This window comes from Coffea arabica, chromosome 1c (assembly GCF_036785885.1).
Source record: "Coffea arabica cultivar ET-39 chromosome 1c, Coffea Arabica ET-39 HiFi, whole genome shotgun sequence".
In the NCBI taxonomy this organism is placed as follows: Eukaryota; Viridiplantae; Streptophyta; class Magnoliopsida; order Gentianales; family Rubiaceae; genus Coffea; species Coffea arabica.
The window spans coordinates 51,907,752-51,931,724 of record NC_092310.1 but is presented as its reverse complement, the minus strand read 5'-3'; the positions used below and the strand labels follow the sequence as shown (position 1 = coordinate 51,931,724).

Below are 23,973 nucleotides of genomic sequence, written 5' to 3'. Positions count from 1 at the left end.
AATGAGGACTAACAGGAATATTTAGAAATTAGCAGATATACAGAATGCAAAACACATCAAAGTTCGTTAAATCAAGAACAGGAAAAAGAAAAAATGGTCGGTAAAAGTAGAAGTTTACCTGGGAACAAAGCACGCAATGCAAGTTCAAGGAAAGCGCTGTGCAAGAAGAAACTCCTGTTGGGAAAAGAACAAGATAACGTGGAAAAAAGCAAACATAGATTTTTAAGAACCGTAATGTTCAGAGAAACAAAAAAATGAAAGCAGAATAGCTAACGTTTCGGAAAAAGGACAATGGTCTACGAGTCATGCGTCTATATATGAGAACAAAGCAACCAATGTAGGTTCAAGGGAAGTGCAGTTAAAGAAGAAACCCATGAAAAAAAAGGACAAGATAATCACAAGACAGTAGATACATTGTTCTTTTACAACGATAACTTTCATGCAAATAAAATGCTAGATGAGGCTGCCTTATGCATTACATGCATGTAACAAACACATGGCGTGCAAAAATAACATAAACTTGCCTACGTATAATGCTAGTGCAGCGTGGACCGGTAAAGAACAAACAATAAGAGAAGAACGAACAAATTACCTGGAAAGCTCAACACAGAGGACAAAAGTTCCAAGCAAGCCAGCAGTTGTGAGAATACAACGGAAGAAGACCACTAAATAAAAACGCGTGATAAGGAAAAGAAGACCTAAGTTGAGAAAAAATTTCAAAGAGGTAGGAGCACATTGACCAAGAAAATGAGTAACTATTAATGGACAATGCTGCAGCATTGGAGAACCGAGCGGCATTTTTGAAAAGATAACCAAGAAAGAATGGTTCTGTTCCATAGTCTAAATGATCGTAAGCTACTGGGCTCTGTTGCCTACACGGATATTTAGATAGCATAAAAATCGTTAAGCTTCGATAATAGAGAACCTAGATAAAACGAAGATAGAGACAACTATGAGCATATACAATTAAAAGCGCCTGACAAAGGAAAGATTCACAACATCCTGAACTAAGGCGAAAGCACAACCATCTGCAAGGTAAAAACTATTGATAAGGAACAGGCGTAAAGGGAAACAATGAGACATAAGGGGAAGAAAAGGCAACAAAAGGCAATTCTCTAGTAGACGTTAGACATAGGGGGAAACACTAAAGTAGCTAAAAAAATAGACACTCCCATGGCAAAAGTACAAGACAGCACAAGTAAAAACTAAAAAGTCTTAACGAAAGGTAAACAGGTCGTTATAATTTTTTTCACATATAACACCAGGATGATGACGGAAAAGCTTACGGACTTATTTTTTCGTTTTCTAAAAATATAGCCAAAAAAATATAGATACGATTAAAAAGAAAAAATCTGTTCGCCGAATTTAAAAGTATTGCGCATATAATTATGGTAAAAAAAAAAGTGAATGGAAGATAGAAAAAAAAATTTATGGGGGGAAATGGCACAGGCAAAACACATATACGATACCTTCCGATTTAATTCAAGCAATTAAACAGCCGTGGGGGAAAAAGATGTTAGTGAGGGCAATTAAATATTTAGGCATCAGCAAGAAGGTATTACTTTTATACCGATCATAGCATAGAACTAAATATTTAGAGGCTACCATACATGAGGCTGGTAGAATGGACAAGGAAGGAAAAAGGCGAAGTTCAGTAGAAAACTAACTAAAGCGAAATAATTTAGGAATACGAAAACCAATCGTTGGCACATTACATCGGGCAACAACGAGTGCATCAGTAACTTGCATTCCAGCAACGGAATATATATATCTTGAGTGGAGCACAGATCAGTAGGTTAATTGGCAAGCCACTCGTAAAAAGTAATAAGGAAGTATAAGAAATGTTAAGGAAAATAAGGCAATATACGTAAAAGCCGTAAGGAACAAAAGCCGTTCGTGGTCTTAATGGGAAAATATGTTCACTGTGATGATAGAGGTCAGGGTTGGAAGCAAAACCATCACAATGAACTCCAGGCATACGTAAAAGTCTGTCAATACATAAGCTTGACATCAGGCCGAACCTGTTTAACGTCGGCACATATATATACACCTGTTGTAGCTAAAAAACCCCTTGAATCATAAAATCCATGGAATCTGTTGGATTGCGCGGAAGAGCCAGAGCAGCTCATCATGCATATAACAACACCATAGAACACAACCAAAGAAAACAACTATAAATATCAGCCATAAAAATCCATTAAAATAAACGTGCAAGAAATACCCAGCCAAAAAAGCATAAAACTGAACGTGCAAGAAATACCCAGCCAAAAAAGCCACCCACAGTACACGGTGGCAAACCGTAAATTCAATAACTAAACACAGCAAAATACAACCATGGGATACAAAAATAATGCTTAGTGATGTAAGGACCTACGAGGCTGCTAATCAAGGCAACAGACTAAACATTGCATACAAAAAGGCACGCTCTAAGAAGAAACATTTCCGGAAGTAGGATAACAAGCAACAATAGTGTAGTTACTATGTGTTGCTGTCCTAATCATCTTGGACGAATACTTAAGGTAACACAACAGTTCCTTTCCATCAATCTGACGAGACACACGCTTGGAGATTTCAAAGGTCTGCAGAAAAAGCAAGATGGCATAAATTTGGGAAAGGAATGAATTGGGTGCTAAAAGCAAAATGAACACCTGCAGTAGTAGAGCAACACTTATAGACTTAAAAACACATCACCTGATGGTCAGAAACACGATACATATCAGCAGCACATAGGCCGATGAGGTGCTCAGCTTCTGGACCCAAGGCAATAACATTTACGTACCCAGTATTGTCGAACACCGTAAGACGAACCCATGCCCTAACAGACAATTCATGATATGAAAAAGTTAAAAACATAAATACAATCGATTGTATATCAATAACTCATAAACATACACAAAAGCAATAGAATAAAAGATCACCTAGGGAACTCAGGCATTCCCTGACCACAACTTAGGCATATGATCCCCAAAGTTGACGAAAATTCATAGAGTTCATAACAATGGGGACAGGCCATATGCCAAAACCGAGACGAAGGCCATGCAATTTCAACACGGCCCTTAATCCAAAAAGTCCCCTGGTCCTAGAAACAACAAAAGAGTAGCTGAGCAGGGTAAGAAAAAATGTAAAGAGAGGCATAAACAAAAGAAGCATACTAACAGGAGTACAAAATTACAATACCCTATTAGCAACAGATTTAGCATGGGATATAACATTATAGATTGGTATGAGCGTCGCGTCACGAACAGGGGGCAACAAAACGCACGGATCAAGGTAGGCCATATCATCAAAAATCATACGAACCAGCTCCGAAATATTAGCATTAGACCTACATGAACAAAGCAGTTCTACGCATGATACAATCAAAAAAAAAAAACACAGAAACATACAATACAGAAAAAGACAATGACTACCAATCATCAAGATGCTTCGCCTCAAGAACATCGGGAGCAACAATGATAACAGATGATGGCTGAGTTGACAGTGATAGGTCTAAAAAACAGAGCAGAAAAAACACGCATAAGCAAAGAAACCATACAGGGGGAAAGAACATAAGCGACAAGGAATCATACAATTTCGTGTGGTAACCCTAACCCTCATAGCAATAATAATCGGCATGGACACCATCGATTCATTTATAACACAGCCCTCAATAGACTCATAATCATCCCACAAAGTCAATACCACTGGGCGTTTACTGCATGCATCAACACAGAGGAGAACAGGCTTAAAATAAGCAGCAAGCAGCTACTGTATGAAAATTTGCCGGGAAACAGCAACAAAAGAAATAAAAGGCCCTATTTGCAAGAGGGAAAAAATCACCATTGGTCAACTATAATATAATCTCTTCCATATCGCTTACTCCCTTCAAAATACACATCCCGGGGAGGTAATGCATGGATGACCACTCCCATGACATCTAGGTTAAAAACATACATGCAAACAATCAGGAACAATCAAACAACAAGAAAGGAAGAAATGCAAAGCATATCAAAAAAAGAGACGAACTTATAAAAATATCCGTGTCAGGCACAAAGTGAAAGTACTGAAAAGAGCGCAACTCAAAATAGAAAGGAAGGGCCAATTCCCATGAGCCAGCAGCCTCTTCAATAGTAGTTCCCTCTTTAATAACCCGGTAAAATGAATACAGGCCAGTCCCCACAAGGTCGGGAATTTCACGGACTTCTGCATTTGATATGTAATAATTTCTAAATGGCAAAAGACGGCCATCAACAATAGCAACGTCATCATCAAAGGCAATTGCAGAGACCTTGATACCCTATCCACAGGGGGGAAAAACTCAAAAGATTCAATTAGTCAGACAAAAAAAATAATGAACACAATAGAAGGCGGGCAAGAAGGATAAATCTGGAGGGCACAAACCTGAAAGTCACCAAACTCAAACCAATGGAAAGACCTCGATAAATCCCCATCCCGAGCAATCTTCACACGATCAGCCTCAATAACTTGAACCAGCACAGTCCAATCAAACGCAGACTCATCAACTCGCGATATGGGAACAGTCCCAGTAGCCATTTCTTAGAGGGCAGAGAAAGAAGCAGCAGCAAACATTAGGCAAGCAATTTTGTTTGTAAGCAGCAAGGGTAATAGAAGATACAAAAGAAAAGACGGAAGCACAAGGCAGCAAGGTTAATGAAAAATTTAAGAAGGACTCGAGGGCAACAAGAAGGAAATGCAGTAAGAGCAACCCATCTACACAGAAATAACTGAGATAAAAAATCATATTCATAGACATACAAAGATCATTTCACTTAAAAATGCATTTGTACGAAAATTTGCCTCACTCTACATTAAAAATGCCAAAGAAGCCTACAAAAACTGGAAAAGGGGTCTGGTAGCCACAGGGAAAAATCATTGGGGGCAGAAATCATATTTCTGGGCAAACAACATTGGCTCACCTAGATGGATTTGGATTTCTATGAAAAGGTACCCCACTCCACGCTAAAAGTGCCAGAGAAACCCCAAAAAGTTAAAAAAGAAAAGGAGCCTGGCAGCCATTTCCACCGGCTAAGAATCTCATTTATAACCAACAACGACAACAAAAGGGGATAAAATTTAAGAAACAGAAACACATGCATATCACGGGAAATCCCAAGGGAAAACAGCAACGGAATCTACAGCAGAGAAAAATCATATCAGGGAAAACCATTTGTACATTAGCAATATTACTCGGAAACACGGAACTAATGACATATATAAGCAAGGAACACTAAACGGCAAGAATAAGGGATAGATATAGTAGCGAAATAGGGCAACAATTAAAGAAAACAGCAGCATCAAAAACACGACAAGGATTAAAGCATCAAAAATTGGGAGGGAAAAATGATATGGGAAAAAACGCATAGGAACCCAGAGAGCACGACGAGAGGAAGGAGCACAAAAAAGGGAACGGTAAAACGCACTAGTAAAGCAAGCTCCGTGAGATGTAACCAAGCTCGCAATCAAGATGCCCGAGAAGACGGCGAGAGGAAGGAGATCAAAAGAAGGGAACGGGTTCAAGGACACAGCAAAAGTGGAAAAATGGAAACGAGAAACCAGATATTTGAGAAAATGGAAATGAGAGAAACCAGATGAACAAAACCGGAGGCAAAAAGGGCACAGCTAACCTTTCTCGGAATTCGGACGGCAGCGGAAAGGGAAGCGGGAAGCCATGAGAAATCACACCAATTACCATTCTTGATGAAGCGCTACTGCTACTTCCAGACAATGCAGCTGCGATGAGAGCCGGGAAAGGAAAGCAACTTGTAAGACCAGTCAGAAGAAAACCCATGTGCGACCCAATAAGGAGAACCATTCCAACAGTGGAGCATGCGGAAGGAATTATGTTGAAGTCACACAAGCGGCACACAACAGAAGTAACTCACACGAGCAGCACGTGATGACGACGAAAAGTGAACAGTAGACCTCTTCGGTGCATTGTATGTTATGTTGATAAGAATGAATTTAGTGCAAAAATTTCAACCGCAATGATGGGGTTATTTTGAGAATATGAGAGTATTATAAAGTGCAATTGGAGTATTGAATATGAATCATTATAACTATTTTGATTTTTTTTTTATAATTACTTAAATGTCCTCTCAGACATTTATAGCTAGGGGTAAGTTTAACCTGTGACAGTGTTCGATATCCGATTGAACATTGGGTACAATTGAATTCAACTTGTGTTTTAGTGAAATTACATAAAAACTCTTTTAATTATTTAATTGTATTAACATCCAAGTCTCTTAATTTCTTAAAGCTTTTCTCATTAGTTATTTGCAAACTTATGATATATAGATGTTAAGACACAATTAATGTCGATTAGTAAAGAAGTTTGGTTTCTTAACCGTTACCATAGTAACTCCCATCTATTCAAATTCATTTCATTTACTTATAACTTTATTCCACTACAATCATGTAGTCTATTGAATTCGGATGTTGCTGTATTAGCTACTCCTCTTTCCCATTTGACAACATCTTTCTCAATAGATATGTTTTCTGTAGCTAATCTACTTTTTTGGTTGTAAGAAATCTGTGATCTTGCAAGCTGTATGTGCAATATTTTTTTTAGTATTTTAATTCAATTGTCCATGTTAGATAGACTTGATAGGGAGGAGATCACATTTGTTAATTGTTATTTGTGGTTTAAAATAAGTTTATCATCATAAATTTTTTCTATTTATAGATTGCATCTTTTTCTTTTGTTGTTTTAACTATTAGTTACAGTAATTTTCAAATTGTTTGCTACTTTATTGATGATTCCATTTAGGCAATTTTTCACTTCATTTGATTTGCCAATATGTTTAACTATCTACTTAAAAGTATGTACTTCATTACTTTTAATTATTTTCTTGAATTGAGTGGATTAAGATGTTTTAGTATTTTTTTAGGTAATTATTTATCTAGATTAGCGTGTTAGTTATTGTATATTTTTGCAACTAGGTCAAAAATTGATATTTTGTGATTGTAACCCCTATCGAGAAGGATATGTTTTGCTATATGTCCTAAATCATACAATAAATCATAAATGATTGATTGGTCAATGTGGAGGTTTCATGATAATATGTCCTTGTAATCAATATAAATTCAAGAATTTGGCTTGCAAGAACCAAAATTTCACTGGCAATGATTTCTTCAAGTATGCTAATTGTTCAAATCTCACTTATATGACTAGATAATGTGGTGAATTGCCCTCATATTAAGATCAAATTCAAACTAAATAACAAATTTTAATATCCTTAAAGTGCATGAGCAAATATAAGTAGATCTTTTATTCTATTAGATTAAACGCAAAGTGCTTGATCGTATTTGATAATTATATTGCATTGCATATTATATTTTTTTGACTCAATATGTAATTTATGATTTTTCTGTTTAATATCACATTATAAAATTGTCATACTTCAATTCTTATACTACAAAATACCAAATAATAATTATTAACTATCTTTAAGTACAGGTACTAAACTCCCGCGCGTGACGTGGGCTTTTTCCCCTAGTCACTACTATAAAGACAACCACGATAACCATACATTTCAGAAATGTCCAAATATTTTCAAAAACATAAATTGAACCATATTGCATTTACAAAACAAAAGTCCATTTTCGGAAGTACAAGAAAACAAATTCTACCATAAATTGTACTTTGCACTATAACTACATTCCAAATAGCCTCACAATCCCATAATGCCCCTATCCTTCCAGTTGAAATTCAAAACCCCTTCGATCTAAACTCATTCTTATATAGTATAAGAAAATAGTTCAAAAGTGATTCACTTTCAAATCAGTCTCTCTCCATTTTGTCTCTCCCGTTTTCGCTCTCAACTTTGCAGTCTTTATTTTTTTTTCCTTTTTTTCAATTCCATTTTCATCTTTGAGCCCATAATTGTTTTGAGAAGTACATTGATTCACAACAATTGAAACTTGAAAATTGATCCTTGATAATTTTTACTGTTTAAAAATTAGTTCTCCCTGTACATAATTTGAATTTGTAAGCAAATGCTATTATCTTTTTCTTCTTGATTGTGCACTTATTTCAAAAATTTTATGGACTTTAAAATTGCTAAGACATTGATGTCAAGACTAGTCCAGGATTGATCAAACTTTGCCAAAGAACGAAATTCAAAGGTTAGGAGAAGAAACCACTATTTGCCCGAAATGCCAACACAACCTTCTTTGTTTAAGTGCTTGTTTGATAACATAAAAAAGTGCTGAAACTAAATTCATTCAGACATTAAGAGGTTTTGGGTGTTTAATAAATAAAAATTCACCTGCTGAACTTATTAAGTGGTGCTGAATTTGTATGTATTTTTTTCAGCACAAGAATCGTAACTGAATGCTTAATTTGATAAGAATCAAGAGATTTATTTCAACTACTTTATCTTATCTACCAAATCTATCCCTGTTTGTTAATTACATTCAAAATCCTTATCTAATTAAACAATCTAATATTCTCTATTCAAAATCCTTATCTAATTAAACAAAACAATCTGATATTCTCTATTCAAACAATCATTTCTAAATTTTTTAGGTCGAATTTATATGTTATATGAATTATTGGATTGTAATGTTTCTTTTAATGTTTTGCATAATATATTTCTTCTTTTATATTAATTTGATTTGAAAATAAATATTGTCTTTTTTATACCTAACAATTTTAAGCTAATTAAATCATAGGTTCTATTTTCTTTTTGGATTAAAAGATAGAAGGGTAAAATTGTACAATTTAGCTTATTAAGCATTAAGTTATGAATATTTATCAAACAGTATAAATAGATTCAGCATTAAGATTCAGACATTCATATATCTCTTTTCAGTGCTTAAAATTCAGCAAATTAATTATTTCAGTATTCAGAATTCGGAATTCAGATTCAGTGTTATCAAACGGAGCCTAAGTACTTTTGCTCTATTTTCTGTTTGGATTGTTCTCCAACTCTTTTTCATAACCTCTAGAGCATTTTTAGGAGAAGATCATAGTCAGCCTTCAAGAACACGTCTCTAGCAGAGTAACACGCCAAACCCCCCCCCCCCCCCCCCCCCCCACAACAATGTGATTATTTACTCGTGAAAATGACTTGAACCAAAATTTGCTAAAACATTATTGAATTCGAAAAAGGAAATTCTAACTAGGAATACGGTGTCGAATTCCGTATATGTAGTCATAATGCTCATTTTAAGCGTAAACACCAGTGACTAGACACCATAGAAAAGGTGGTTGTGGTCCTTGTGGATTAGCTCTATTAACTAACCATTATCCATCGTTGTTAACCTTATTTTCATGCAAGTCCTCTTAATACTAAAATTATCCCCAAAGAAAAATCTTTGTCTTTTTTTCCCTTTTTGATCAAAACCATATCAGGCGGTGAATGGAACCATACCAACATGCATACATATTAAGATATAATAGATTAAAAATCTGACAAAAAATTCATGTAACACATGTTGTTGTTCAATTCAGCACTCTTGGGCCCAATGGGATAGAAAGGACTTTTTTTTTTTTATTCTTTTTCTAGTAAGGAAGAAATGAGATTTTTGAAGTAAAAAAGGGGTTAGAAATCAGGACCTCTCAGATTTGGAGTCTCAATTTTAACCACTAAATCAAGACCTCTTTAATAAAAAAAGATTTACTTAACGTCAGCCCACATGTATTAGTTAAGTACTCTACAATTCTTTTTTTTTTTTTTTTGAGCAAATACTCTACAACATAGTAGTAAACAAAGCCTATTCCTAATTGCAATTGAATAAATATCTGATGCAGGTAATGTGGAATAACCCTGTGGCATTCTTCCCCACCCAAATTTTAAGCAAATGAAAGTGAAGCAACAGAAACCTAATCAACTCTCTTTTCCTACTCGATTGGGGCTGCTGTCTGCAGAACCATCAATACTTCAATACCATATTAGTTAGTAATACGTGGGACAAGTTACACATTAATTAGCTCTATTCAACTCATTAGAATAATGTGGACCATTTCTCATTAATTTTGTTTCTCACTGCTTATTGCAAAATACTTTCGTCCAGAAAATATTTCCCCTACAGAAAATGTGCTTTCCACATCAAGCATTTGATCATGAACTTTTTGGGTTTTTTCCCTCCAGCTTATAATATTAATATATATATATATATATATATATATATATATATATACATATATTAGGTGGAACCTTTTTTTTTTTTTTTTTTTCCTGAGCTCTTATCTACGAGAAGCAGACTAAAATGCTCAAAGACTATGAAGGGATGAGAACAGTTTCACGTGGCAACTGACTTATGGGCCCTGAATTTATGCGCTTTCTTCGTTTATGTACTTTGAATGCCAGCTCCCAAAAGAAAAAACGAAGAGACTCCTGCCTCGCAGTGGGGTAGATCATAGATGAGCCGTGTATAATGTAGTCAGAGATTCAATAAACTTGCAGAGCGATCATTCTCCTGATGACCAAAAACCCTTTTTGATCTTTCTCGCATAAGAACTGGGATGGTTCTGGGAAGGAATACTCATATTCACAAATTAACAAGGATTAAAAACTCCTTAGCAAACTTGTCTGGTTTCAACTGGACGTAACAATATCTTCTCATTGTTGTCGTTTCATGCCATGTAGCAAATTAATGTCTTTGGCTTTTCCTTATTCCCTAGCTCTTTTTTAGTCATGCAGTGTCAACCGTTCAACATACATATATATATATACATTCTTTTTTTCTTCATTGAACTGACTGTTTGAAGTAAACAAATTGTAATAATTTCGGGTTTAAGTGGATAATATGCAGGTTTGAGGTCCAAAGCCAGCGGTTGTATATTGTTTTGATCACCATGGGTGAAGAATTAATTTGAACCATATGCAAGTAATAATGACCTCGATAGTGAAGTAAGGAAACGAGCATGGACATGCCAGGCTAGCTAGCTTAAAATATTATAGATTATTAAGATATGGGATGGTTCGGGAAATGACTGTTCAACATATATAACAAACAAGGATAAGACGCTAATAAACTTGTACGTACGTCTGGTTTCAACTGCAAAGGCCACAAGAAAATATCTCTAGCAAGAAATATTTTTCAGTGGGGCCTTAAATTAACAAGCAAAACTTTTCAAATCCTTCTAAAGAAATAGTAACTCCTAGTCAAGATATCCAAATGATGATACCAGGTAAAATGTTGTGGATCAAGAAAAATCAAATTGCAACTTGAGAGTTCTAAACTGTTAGAACTTGTTTGTTGATACATTACTAGTTCTCTTCATTTATTATTCTATGCGACATTATCATAGCAACCAGGATAATAGTAGGATTTATTTCACATTTCATTGGGGGTATAAATTGTAATTCTAAGAGATTTCAAGTTATGACAAGCCATTTCTTTAGCCGACATTGCATACCATGATAGAATTGTACTCCCTTAATTTTCACTGTTCCCTCTTCCCTTTCTAATCATGCAGTAACGATATATTTTTTTTTTAATTCAATATTGCTGCACTCTGAGGTACGTAAATCCATCAGTTCAAGATTTCAGTCCAAGGTACCTGGTTTGAAATTTACAGCTTTAGCGACCCTTAAACGTTTGTTGATCAAAAAGAAAAAATGGTCTTCCTTTGCATGTAGAGAAAGTCCAAACTGACACGAAATTAAAAAAAAAAAGTCAATGCTCATGCCACGCAATTTATTGCATCAAAGTGAGAAGAAATTGAACCAATGCGATTGAAACAAACGATCATTACTAGATATCGAACGAATTTTGTACAGTTCATGCAAACTTTTTACAATTCAAACTAACTAATAGTCCGCATATATATGAAAGAATTTTTTGTGGACAGCAGTTTGTTCATCTCTTACATGTGGATTTATGTAAATTTTTACACCATTGTCGTTGCAAATGTGCAAATAGCCAAATACCATCACATCTACAGTAGGCCGAACATTATATCCTTTGACAATCGAATGTGCTATGCTGGTGTGTTTTACTTCTCATTCTTCAAATTCTAACTACAAATTGCGTGACCCTAAATTTATGAGGTATTATGCCATTGAGAGCTGAAAACTGCTGAGTCCGTCCTTGCATTGGTCATTAATACTTGCAAGATTGTTTGCAGAGATAAAATTGCTAAACAATCGTTGGCAAAATAAAGAAAAAGCCCTTTTTGCTCATGGCTACTTAGCTAATCATACCCATTTGAGGTGATCAAGAAATCAAAATTACAAACAAAAATGATCAAATCAAATTAAGCCAATGCATTTACTAATGTCCAACATTAATTACAGACTTCAATGCAATTGATCAGGCACTCTACTCATCTTCTACTGATTTAGAGTATGAGAAATATAGTAGGGTAATTACACATGCAGCTGGATTTCCATTGGAAGGATCTAGTCAGATGTCACGGGCATAGCTGGTACAATTATAGATGCATATTCTTGTGAAAGTTAGCCGTCCGTGTGTGAAGTATGCCATGCTTGTTATGCAAGTGGGGTAAAGACAGAAATAAGCTGCTGAAAGAGAGGAGCAAACTAACATGCTTGAGGCTGATCTGTTCTATCATATATGTGCCACATGATCTCTGAATTAATTCGAGAGATACTACTCATCAACGGTTCCGGAAAGCTCTCCATATGTCATGTGGCTGCAGATGTAGAGGGTACAAAACTGCACAGGGGAAGCCAACCACCCTTCTATATTAACCATGCACAAACCACGTACACATGGTGAAAGTACAAAAACTTCATGAGTGGACAATTAAAATGCCTGTGAAAGCACAAAAAACTTCATGAGTAGACAATTAAAATGCTTAATTTCATGTCAAGTTCCCTTTTTTTGTTTGATGTAGACAAAGCACTACTCAGTTTATTTTACAAATTAGTGCATATTATGCAACTACATTTTCATTGGTACTTTTCTATCTCAGATTTTATGTGCTACACTAGTTTCAGAAAGAAAGTAAAGAGGTGCAAGCAATTAAAGGTAAGATTAATTTTTCATACCCAAATAGTATATAGATATAGATACATGTCACACGTACAGAATTTTTAGAATTCAATTTGAAATTGTGATTACGTGACATGCTCATTAAGACTTCATTAGGGTATAAACTGGTCATATTAAGAACGATTAATCCAAAAAGTAGTATCTACTCATTGGATATGAATAGCAAAATGAAAATCTAAAACAAGCTGGTCATTGGTTGATGGGATATGTTTGGCACATTACAGCTGTTAGACGGGACATTACAAACGATTTAATGGGAATCAGTTCCGCAATCTGTACAATCCGTATTAGGCACTAACTTAGAGTATGCAACTTTCCCTTACAGGGTTTTTAATGAGATTGAGCAAGTTTTCCTGAGTATATAACGCCTAGACGAAGCAAGCTAAGAAAACTGTACAGATGTGAATGATTGGAAGGCAGGAATGGCTAGCTAAAAGCGACCTTTCATGCTTGAGTCGAAACTTCATGCACATGCAGCGGTCTCCCATAATTACACGACTCTCATTCAGTCCTTCCCATGTCCCGATCTCTTTAATCTTAACCCGACAAACATCACCTGACCTTATCTTTGTCACGACCTCTTCCACTATAAATATGCAGGTTTAATTTGCGCAGAAAAAGCACCAAGACTTGTTCAAACTTCAAGCAAAACAAAAGGAAAAAAAAAAGAGTCATGGCGAAAATGACTAGAACAAATGGCAAGAAAAAGAATGGCATTGTGAAGCTCAAGATAGTCGCAGAGAAGCTACAGAAGAGTCTTTCATTAGGCAAGAAGTTAGCTTCCCGAGCTGACGAATTCGAAGAAGTTAATGATTCAACAAATGTCCCTGATGATGTTAAGGAAGGGCATTTTGCTGTCATAGCTGTGGATGATGATGAGCTGAAGAGATTTGTTGTCCCCTTGAGTTATCTAACACATCCAACATTTTTGAGACTCTTGGAACAAGCTGCTGAAGAATATGGCTTCGACGTAGAAGGTGCATTAACTATTCCTTGCAGGCCAAGCGAGCTGGAAAGGATATTGGCTGAGAAATTGGTGGACGGAAGAGATTCAAGAGCTAATGCTGATTGGTCACGTACTAAAACCACGGTCAAGAGCCGCAAAAACATAGTACTATAGAATAGCTAGTACTACTGTACCTTAGGGATTTTATTTTTTGGGGATTTTCATCCTCTTTTCAAGCTTACCACTATGAGTTGTTTACCATCTTTCTTGGGTTGCCAATGTCAGGCTGCCTTTTCCTGGCCAAAGGAAGTTGGGCATGTTCTAATCAGAATTAATTCCATGCAATTGTTTATTTGGTTAATAAGATTTACAAGTAAAATTTATCTACAATTCTAGGCATTTGTTCATTTGGTAATTAACATTTACGTGCAAAACTTAATTCTAGCCACTCTTATTTATTTGTTAAATATGATTTACGTGCAAGAATTATCTATTAATCCCTGAACGTTGCACTTGTTCCTGAATTGAAAGACCTACGGAAACCTCAATAAATTGTCTCAAGATGGACTAAGACAAACTCTAGCTTACACCAGAGACTCAAACATTTTACAATTAGCTCGACTTGATTAGATTTAGCAAAATAGCATCCCCGATACCTAACTGGACTGACTATCCTGCAAATCTTGTAATTGTCATTGGAATACCAAGTACACGCATGCATCAATACCTGATTACAAATTTTAGAGGACACACATTTTTCTGAGATTTATGATATGGCAATGTTTACTTAGAAGCTGCAGCTGCTTGAACATGGACCAACGCCAAGTAAGTGCGGAGTTGAGCATCCGCAACCCTCAAGTAGTTTAACTTGTTTGTAGCCCTATCCTAATCCCTCCGAAAGTGCCAAAATTTTCTGGTTCTTGTAATAAGATCTTCAAAAGTTACAAAATGGTGAGAAAAGGCAACTAATTAATACCAATTTTACTTTGAACTCGCGAGTATTTAAAGTCCGTGAGTTTGTTTACAAACACGTATGTGTGCGTGCGTGTGTGTGTGTGTATATATATATATATATATATATGATCATCATTCGAAGAGGATATGTCCCCAAGGTAACTCATTGAATTCACTAAAAATTAGTGTAGTCAAAGTAGCGATCGATTCAATCCTCTCAAGCTGTTGAACTCATTGTTGGTACTCGACCAAAATAAATCACATAAGTAACAATAATTTCTCTAATAAAATTTAACAAAGAAATTAACAAAAATTTCATACCTCAATATTTCATTAAAAAATGTAAATAATTTGTACCATAAAAGTTAATTTGGCGTGAGTTGAGAGGAGAGTACACGAACCACTTCTAATCTTCAACCTCACCACCTTGAATTTGACAGCTACTAAGAAGTCTGGTAGGGTTGATGCGAGTAGAATGCTCTTTTTAAAACAATATGCATCCCTACGGTATTTTTTTAATCGATGCAGAAGGCCTAGCGCACCGCCTCCAGGATACAACAATCCAATTCTATAGTTGTTGCTTCCCTTTGATCTGCACAACCAAGAGAAGCAGAAGTTTCCCAATATTTTACTTTGCCCAAAGAAAACAGAATGAGAGAGAAAGAAATGAGTGTAGGGAAAATAATATTTAAAATAATATTTTGTTAAGAGAAGTGTATCAGAAATTCTCCAAAGAATTTCATTATTTATAGGCTACAAAAACCTTTAGAAAAAAGGTTGAAAGTCCAAGTTTAATGTATAACCAGTTTTTTTTCATATTAAATTGTAGTTAATTGGTAGAATTTGTAACCTAAAAAATGATTCATATTTAAATGGCTTATAATGACTCAATAACTCTTTATTTGACCAAGTAATTCACTTGCAATTCCTATTCAAAGAATTGTTTAATAACTCCATTCAAAATGTATTGTAACTCCCAATATTATAATTCCCATAACTCTCAAATAAATTATTATAACTCTTTGTAAAGATTTGATCAAGAAAAAATTAAGATTATATTAAAATACACTGACACTCATATGTAAGTCCCAACCAATCCTCAAAAAGTGAAACTTCTCCACGAATCCTGAACCTGGTGGTACTAAAAACTCTAGCATTCACTGGTCATTGGATCAACCCCAATAATTTGTAATAGGGTACTTAAAACTTAACTAAAGGGTAAAAAGCAACTAATTAAAACCAATTTTACTTTGAACCATTTCTGTCAGTTTATGTTTAAAAAAAAACACCTGAGAGGTTAATTAAATAAACATAGTAATTAGCATTTTAAGGATAACTTCCCAGGTAACTAAAAGTCTAAATTGAGTAAAAATTACTCCATAGTCAAGTGGTAATTGAACGCAATAATCAGGTATTACAAACTGTAATTCTTAACACTCCAATTATATAAAAATTTTGCATTAATGCATTACTGTACATGCATCATATTCAATGTGACGCAGAGCGTCCAGTCAGGTAGATTAGAGACAGGGAGGAGGGGCAGGGACTGAAACGAGGGAGGGTTCCACAGGCACAACATTGGCAGCTCATCAGCCACTGTCGACTGAATTGACTTGCTTATATTTTTATGTTTCAAGAAAAAGGGAACAGTAATAAAACTGACCGGAGTTTCTTCTTGCTTTCGTGCTGAATCGACTCTTCACTGCCCTTCTCCATCCCAAGACTTCAATTGGTCCCTTTCTTATTTCTGCGTCTTCCTTCCTTCTAGATACGAAACAGAAGGAACCTGCACAGATAGTCCTTTCCATCCCTGGAGTGAGAGGGCCCCGTTGGGTGTACCCCTGCTGTACTGGAAAACATCATATCAGTCAGTATAGGACAAATAATCTCTCAGTTAGTTTGGAGAAGCAAGGAAGGTTCGATTTGTGTTAGGTGGTGCATGTCATTAAGTTTACTCAATCATTATACAAGAGAAATTTGCACTTTGAAATTATTTAATGTAACGTCATATGTGTACCTCATGAATCAAACTAAGGTCATAGTTAGACCAAACCTTAGAAGTGGAAATGTCAGCTGGAATTGATATGTTGCTAGATTGACGTGACAACTGCATAAGAAAAAATCTTGTTTAGGAGAAACAATAAAATATCTTTTGCTTGAAAGAAGTTTGATCAGAATTTGTAATTTGCCAAGTTCTTGGTTCTTTTTTCGTTAATGTTAATGTTTGCGTTTTCTTGTTTTATGTATATGTGTTGCAACTGAAAAATGGAGAGGAGAAAATTCGAACCATTAGAGGAGGATGACAAAGATCATGCTCGGGAGAAATCACATCTAATTAGTCATTCATCAATTCTCCGGTATAAAACTGAAAATGGAACAACTCAGAAATTTTGGCTATTGGCTGAAAGCAATACACATCAAATCTTAACCAAAAAACCTCGTTAAAATTTGTTTCTCATTCCACAGCTGTAATCCCAGAAAGGGTTTGTTTAGATTGTTCCTGTTTGCCTACTTTCGGTAATCTTATCAAAGTGTTACAAACAACATGGAATTTCGAACTGCAAATACCATGGTACGTCAATTTTACAAGACTTCACAGAAATTTATCGTCTCTGCTGCTTTAGAAGTTGACTATTCGCTTAAAGCAGGTCTTTTTTTTTTTTTTTTGTTGAGAAAGTACGTTCTTGTAGTCCAGATAAGTGCTCCAGTGCTCCAAATTCTACCGGCTGCTGCCAACGGGAGCCCAAATTCTATTTCCACAACTCTTATCGAATGCTCAGAACTTACCATTCTCAAGCCAAAAAGCCAGCTAAGCTTGAAAAGGGTGATTTGTCCCTTTAATTAAGTTTACAATAGACATAAAATTTGAGCTGTGATGATGTCATTTTTTACCCATTACGATTCGCACGGGGCTTCATCTATAACTTCCATCTGCATCGCTGATTTACAATTTCAGTACGAAAGAAAAACCACCATTTTGCTTGGTATTCTAAACATTATTTTGCTTAGTATTCTAAACATTAGCTCGAGTGAAATTACAAATCCAAAGAACGAGATAGTGACATATTATCTAAAATAGATGCATATAGAGTAAAACAAGATGAACCAAAATCGACGCTACATCCTCTCCCAACCATAGACCAAGTACAACAGAGAGCAATACATATGATACTTCAAAAATAATACTATCGTGTTAAGTACTAATGGACTCATCCAGTTATCAATCACTAGAAATGTCCTTCAAATGGTAAAACATTAAGCGATCAAGCTCTTCCACCATCTTTCGTCATACTCACATCTGAGCAGCAGGATTTTGTGAATACAGAACCGATCAACTCTTAAAGATCTGTTTTAGTCAGATAAACCAGCCTTTTGCCTCAAATGCTCCTTGAAGCTCATAATGTCATCCTGCCATCTAGTCACAGTCTGATCTGCACACACCCATATCTCCTGAGCAACCTGATTTATAAGCCTAAAATCATGACTAACAAGTACAAGGCCACCGTCCCACTCATTCAGTGCCTCAGCCAAGGAGTCAATTGTCTCGATATCTAAATGGTTAGTGGGCTCATCCAACAACAGCATGTGGGGTTGCCTCCAAGCTAACCAGGCAAAAATCACCCTGCTCCTTTGGCCATCTGATAAATTCTTCATGGGCATAACTTGAGCTTTACCGGAAAGCCCAAACTTACCGATTGCTGCCCTCATCCTCTCTTCCTCATTGCCAGGGTACTCTTTTATCATAAACTGAAGAGCTGACATCTCCAGATCAAGCTTCTCAGCCAAGTGCTGGTGGAATTGTGCAATCCTCAAGTGGTTGTGACGGCGGACCATGCCATCAAGGGGAACCAAATCACCTGTCATCAGCTTAAGCAATGTGCTTTTACCAGCCCCATTGGGTCCAACCAGAGCAACCCTTGAGTCAAGGTCAACCCCAAAATCAAGATTCTTGTAGATGAGGTTATCAGGTGTATAGCCAAAAGAAACTTCAACAAACTGTAGGACAGGAGGTGGAAGCTTCCCAACATCAGTAAAGCGGAAAACCAAAACCTTGTCCCTCGCCACCTTCTCTGTCAGGCCACCTCGCTCCATCTTGGCCAGAGTTTTCTCTTTACTCTGTGCCTGACGAGCTAGTTTGGCTGACCCATGTCCAAAGCGAGCTATGTACTCTTTCATTGAAGCTATCTGCTCCTGCTCCCACTTATATTGTTTCATCTGATTCTCCTCAAGTTCAGCCCGAGTCTGAACATACTGATCATAATTACCAGTGTAAGGCTTCAACTTCTTACCTTGCATATGGATGATGTTGGTGCAGACACCATTCAGAAAATCCTGGGAGTGAGAGACCACAACTAATATGCGGTCAAACTTCTTGAGAGTTTCCTCTAACCAAACACAAGCCTCTAAATCTGCAATTGCCATATTCACAGATGAAAGAAACAACATTAGAAATACAGAAAGCCTACAGGGTTATTTATGCTATCTTTTTCAGCAGATGACAGTGGAAAAGCAGTAAGCAAGGGTTGCATTCTTGTGCCAGTATGCATTCTTAACAGTGTTCTGTCAGCTTTTCTGCTCAACTTCATGAAAAGGAAAGTCTTGTTGCAGATAGAAATGATTACAAAGATAAAATAAATACCATGCCTGAAACTCATGTAAAGATGAGCCAAAACAAGAAGACCAACAACAGGCAGTCAAAACCAAATATGGTTTCAGCATCAATAAATTAATATGGAGATTATTGCCCCCCTTTTTCCTCAAATAAAACATCCCACTCCCACATACATGACAGTAGATAGCAATGGCAAGCACTATTAACAACTATTTTACAATAACCAGATAATGAACCTACCGAGATGATTTGTGGGTTCATCCAGCAAGAGTATGGTTGGATTCATGAACAGAGCCCTTGCTAGAGCGATCCTCATTCTCCAGCCACCAGAAAAGTCTCGGGTTTTCATTTCCTGCATCTTCTTGGTGAAACCAAGTCCAAACAAGATTTCAGCAGCTCGCTTTTCAGCAGTAGCCGCATCCATGGCTTCCAAACGTTCATAAACACGCTCAAGTTGTTCACCACCACCATCGTCCTGTCCAGCCAAGGCTTCAGCTTCTTTTTCCAACTTCAATCTCTCCTCATCACAGTTTATGACAGCCTCAAGTGAAGATATGTCTGAAGCTTCAATCTCTCTGGTGAGGTGGTAAATATCCATATGATCTGGAATTGGCAGTTCACGACACCCTATCGCAGCAAGAAGAGTAGATTTCCCACAGCCATTCAATCCTAGCAAACCATAACGTCTGAAAATACAAGATTTTAGAATGGGAACTAAAATAGTGGTTAACAACATTTTGCATCAATCTAGAGCCACAGACCTGCCATAATTTAGTTCCAGTTCAGAGTCAACTATGAGGTCATGTCCATGGAATGTAAGTGACAAGGATTCAATCTGCAAAAACCAAGGAAAACCGTTCTTAGTCAACATTACAGCAGCTTAATAACTATAATGGAGAATATCCACGTGCCATACACACAGCTTTGAAAGATTGACTGCTCAATCAACATGATACATGCAGTTCACCAAGGGTCATAAATCAGACAACAGATTTCTCAGATGAAAAAAAATGATTAAGGAAACAAACTAGAAGCAGATTATCCCAATAATGCTGACATATTACATAACAAATTACAGAATACACTAAAACTGGACATATTATACATCAAATGATAGGTTACATATGTATATTTTATGAAACACATATCTTTCATCTCCACTGTTTTTGTCTACTTAACTGATTCCAGAAAGTGCTAATATTACCACCACACTCTGGTCAAGGTATTCAGATCACAAACCTGGCAATTTTAAAAGGCTAAATTACACGATTATGCGTAGCAGATGTTGCCCTTTTGAAATCAGGTAAATTGGAGAATTTAAGTTTAATCATGACAGTCCTAATATAAGAAACCAACGAAAATTTCTACTACCAATGTCTTTTGAGCAAACTTTTCAGATGACACCACAAGAATTGCATACTTCTACATTTAGATAAGTGAAATTCAGAATCTTGAACAAAATTTAAATGAGAAAATTCTAATAAATGTTCTCTGTTATTAAGTAATCAACTCTTCTTTTTTCTTGTCATCATACAATACGTGGGAGACAGTTACACAAGGCAGATGTTGACTCAGATTACAAACAGACCAGCCAATGCATGACATGACATGGAATTTGCCAAGTAAAATGAAGATAATCTTACACACCTTTAAAAAAAAATGCTACACTTTTTGTATATCATTGCAACCAAAACAGACCAAAATTGCAAATGAAATTGTCACTTATCAGCAAGGGTCCAGTTACACTTTCAATGGTTTCTTAGTAACAATAAAACAAGATTAATATTTGTTAGTAACAATAACATTGCAACAGTTTCTTAGTAACATTTGTCCAGTTACACTTTCAATGGTAGTTCTTAGTAACAATAAAACAAGATTAATATTTGTTAGTAACCCTAAACTTTTTGTATATCATTGCAACCAAAACAGACCAAAATTGCAAATGAAATTGTCACTTATCAGCAAGGGTCCAGTTACACTTTCAATGGTTTCTTAGTAACAATAAAACAAGATTAACAATAAAAAAGATCAACATAATTTCAGAAGGTATGATCAACGAGTCATTCCAAATCTTCATCACGTACAGTGTGTGTAAACATCTAGCTTATAGAAACAATACATTCCTAAGTCTAATCAGAACGTACTCTTGGGCAGTTTATTTTCTTACTCAGCATCTTGTTTTACTACTACTAAGAACGCAGTCCAATATACACACACAACATGAAAAGGGTTGTCTCCTAACTAATTTCAGTCCAAAAAGAATTTGTAAAAAGCAGAAAGCAAACAAGATATAAACCCATTAGGAATTGCGTTAAAAGACAAGATACTACCTTTTTCTAACCAACATAATCCCCCAAAAACAAACCGTTTCTTTTTTATAACCATAGATAGAACATAATCAAAAGAAAATTTGAAAAAAAAGACAATATTCCTTCTATGCATTATGTTAGTAACTGCAACAGATAACAAATATAGTGAAAAATCAAGGGGTAAAATACTATTTATTGTAACTGAAATGGCACATATAATGGCATGATTAAAAAATGGATCTTTAAAAGAACTAACCCGAATATCTCTGGACAGCGGATGAGAACAAAGCACGCCGGTACAAGTCCGATCCGATATCTGGAGCATCCCAACTCCATTTGCCAAACTATCAGCGCTTCCATTCTCCGCCGCTGTGGTGGCTGCCGCCGCCGCCGCGGCAACTTCCTTGGCAGCTTTAGACGATGCTGCAGCTGACTTACCTCCTCTCTTAGCTGCCGCCGCCGCCTTCTTCTGCGCGTCTCTTTTCTTGCTCGCGTCCGAAACCATCTAGAATAATCCAACGAAAATAATAACAAAATGAGAAAATCACAATTATTATCAAAAAAAATTAAACAAACTAAAAATCACAATAAATTGCGAAAAATTACAAGTACCTTGACAGCTGAGATCTAGGGTTTCAAGTATCGTTTTTGCAATGGAACAGCGTGTGTGCGTATTTCTTTTTCTTTTTCTCTTCTCAATTTGGTAGGAGTAATTATTTCCTTGAATCGGAACAGAGAGGATGAGGGGCGTGCTCCGATGCGGTCCGAGAATGAGGGTTTGAGGGGGGATTCTGCGAATATTTATACGGGTTGTGAAGGGGACACGTGGCGGATAATGGAGGGTACAAGGGAAATTTAACGGTGATTCTTGCCACCACATAACTGGAGACTTTGGTGTTTGGACTAAGGAGTTTGCGTATCCAAGTTGGAATCCAATAATATTTCTTTTCCCATTGTTTTTGTTTATGAACTTTCGTTAGCATAGTTCTAGTCTACTAGTAATTGTCAAAACAAAAGTTCAATGGCGGGGCTGCTATCTAAGCCGGTTAAGTTCGAACAGCGTACTATTTGAGTCAAAATGTTAAAGCTCGAGATCGGGATTGTCGAATTTTTCAAAGCTAAACACGAGTTTGAGACCAAATCAAATTCAATCAATTTTGCAATCTTGATTTTTTAATAAATTTCATAATTTTATAATAAATATTTAAAAATTATACTATAAATACACTATTCGATAAGACTCAACGAGTATTCTGAGTTTTGATTTTTCTACTTGAACAATTTTATAACCTTATTAAGTAGTTCGAACTTAATTCAAATTCGATCAATGTTAAATTTAAAGCAATCCTTTGATCGAGCTATTCACGAGTCCGAGTAGCTTGATTAATTTACACCCTTCGACTTCCTCAAGTTAAAGTTGTATCATTTTGTATCTTTGAAATATTGTTGCTTAAAAGTCTTTTGAATTTCTTAATATAAAAAAATCTTTTAAATTTTAATCTAGTTTTTTTTTATCCAATGATAACATTTCTATAACTTAATCTATTCTATTTTACAAGAAAAGGGAAGTCTAAAGAGACAATAAATCTATTCTATTTTAATAATGTGTTTATATGTTTTACATCCTAGATCGGTTCTAATTGGAGATACCATTATTGTTTCTAGTACAGAAGGTCCTACAAAAATGGGAAATGCCCTGCCTCCATCCTAGGTCTATCCAATATGGAATGAACTTATAATCACGTAATTAATTTGATCATCCGATTATAAGTTCGTAACCCTAGCCCATTCCCATTCTGGGCAGATATGGGGAAATCTAAAGAGATTATGTAATGGGGTATACAAATCTGATTAGAGTAAATGAGTATTCTGGAACCCTTTTTAAATTTTTTTCACTGTAGGTGGAGTTCGAACCCCTGACTTACAGCTCAAAGAGAGATTTAATCTCTTTTTGGTGGCGACTCAACTTTGGCTCAATGGTTTAATTATTTACACTATGAGACTTCTTTTAGAATTTAATGGTTAGTGTGTTTGGACAGCCAATTATTTGGCCAAATATATTTGCTGACATCACCATTACAATTTCCAATGCACCTTTTCATCTTCCCAATTACCTTTTTATCTCACATACATCACATCACAAAAAGTGCTACAGTAAAAATATTTCAAATAACTTACAATCCAAA

At 35.9% G+C, this 23,973-nt stretch overlaps 4 protein-coding genes across 4 annotated transcripts; 1 reads left to right on the top strand and 3 right to left on the bottom strand.

Moving 5' to 3' along the window:
• Window positions 1-2,257: 2,257 nt before the first annotated feature.
• Window positions 2,258-3,070, bottom strand: LOC140006644 (uncharacterized). The gene is made up of 3 exons (XM_072048894.1): window positions 2,919-3,070; window positions 2,692-2,815; window positions 2,258-2,579 (listed from the first exon to the last, which is right to left on the bottom strand). Exons 1-3 carry the CDS (start codon window positions 3,011-3,013, stop codon window positions 2,427-2,429), a joined length of 372 nt encoding a protein of 123 aa, XP_071904995.1. The 5' UTR covers window positions 3,014-3,070; the 3' UTR covers window positions 2,258-2,426.
• A 98-nt stretch (window positions 3,071-3,168) lies between these two features.
• On the bottom strand, window positions 3,169-4,533 carry LOC140005939 (replication protein A 70 kDa DNA-binding subunit B-like). Its single transcript, XM_072047304.1, has 6 exons — window positions 4,381-4,533; window positions 4,006-4,276; window positions 3,820-3,916; window positions 3,570-3,694; window positions 3,411-3,489; window positions 3,169-3,325 (listed from the first exon to the last, which is right to left on the bottom strand). Exons 1-6 carry the CDS (start codon window positions 4,531-4,533, stop codon window positions 3,169-3,171), a joined length of 882 nt encoding a protein of 293 aa, XP_071903405.1.
• A 9,071-nt stretch (window positions 4,534-13,604) lies between these two features.
• LOC113726699 (protein SMALL AUXIN UP-REGULATED RNA 51-like) lies at window positions 13,605-14,311 on the top strand. The gene has a single exon (XM_027250594.2). The coding sequence runs from the start codon at window positions 13,640-13,642 to the stop codon at window positions 14,084-14,086; it is 447 nt and encodes a 148-aa protein (XP_027106395.1). The 5' UTR covers window positions 13,605-13,639; the 3' UTR covers window positions 14,087-14,311.
• Window positions 14,312-17,967: 3,656 nt separating this feature from the next.
• On the bottom strand, window positions 17,968-22,559 carry LOC113727364 (ABC transporter F family member 1). The gene is made up of 5 exons (XM_027251490.2): window positions 22,400-22,559; window positions 22,044-22,292; window positions 20,240-20,313; window positions 19,719-20,164; window positions 17,968-19,275 (listed from the first exon to the last, which is right to left on the bottom strand). The coding sequence occupies exons 2-5, from the start codon at window positions 22,290-22,292 to the stop codon at window positions 18,218-18,220; spliced, it is 1,827 nt and encodes a 608-aa protein (XP_027107291.1). The 5' UTR covers window positions 22,400-22,559; the 3' UTR covers window positions 17,968-18,217.
• Window positions 22,560-23,973: the final 1,414 nt, after the last annotated feature.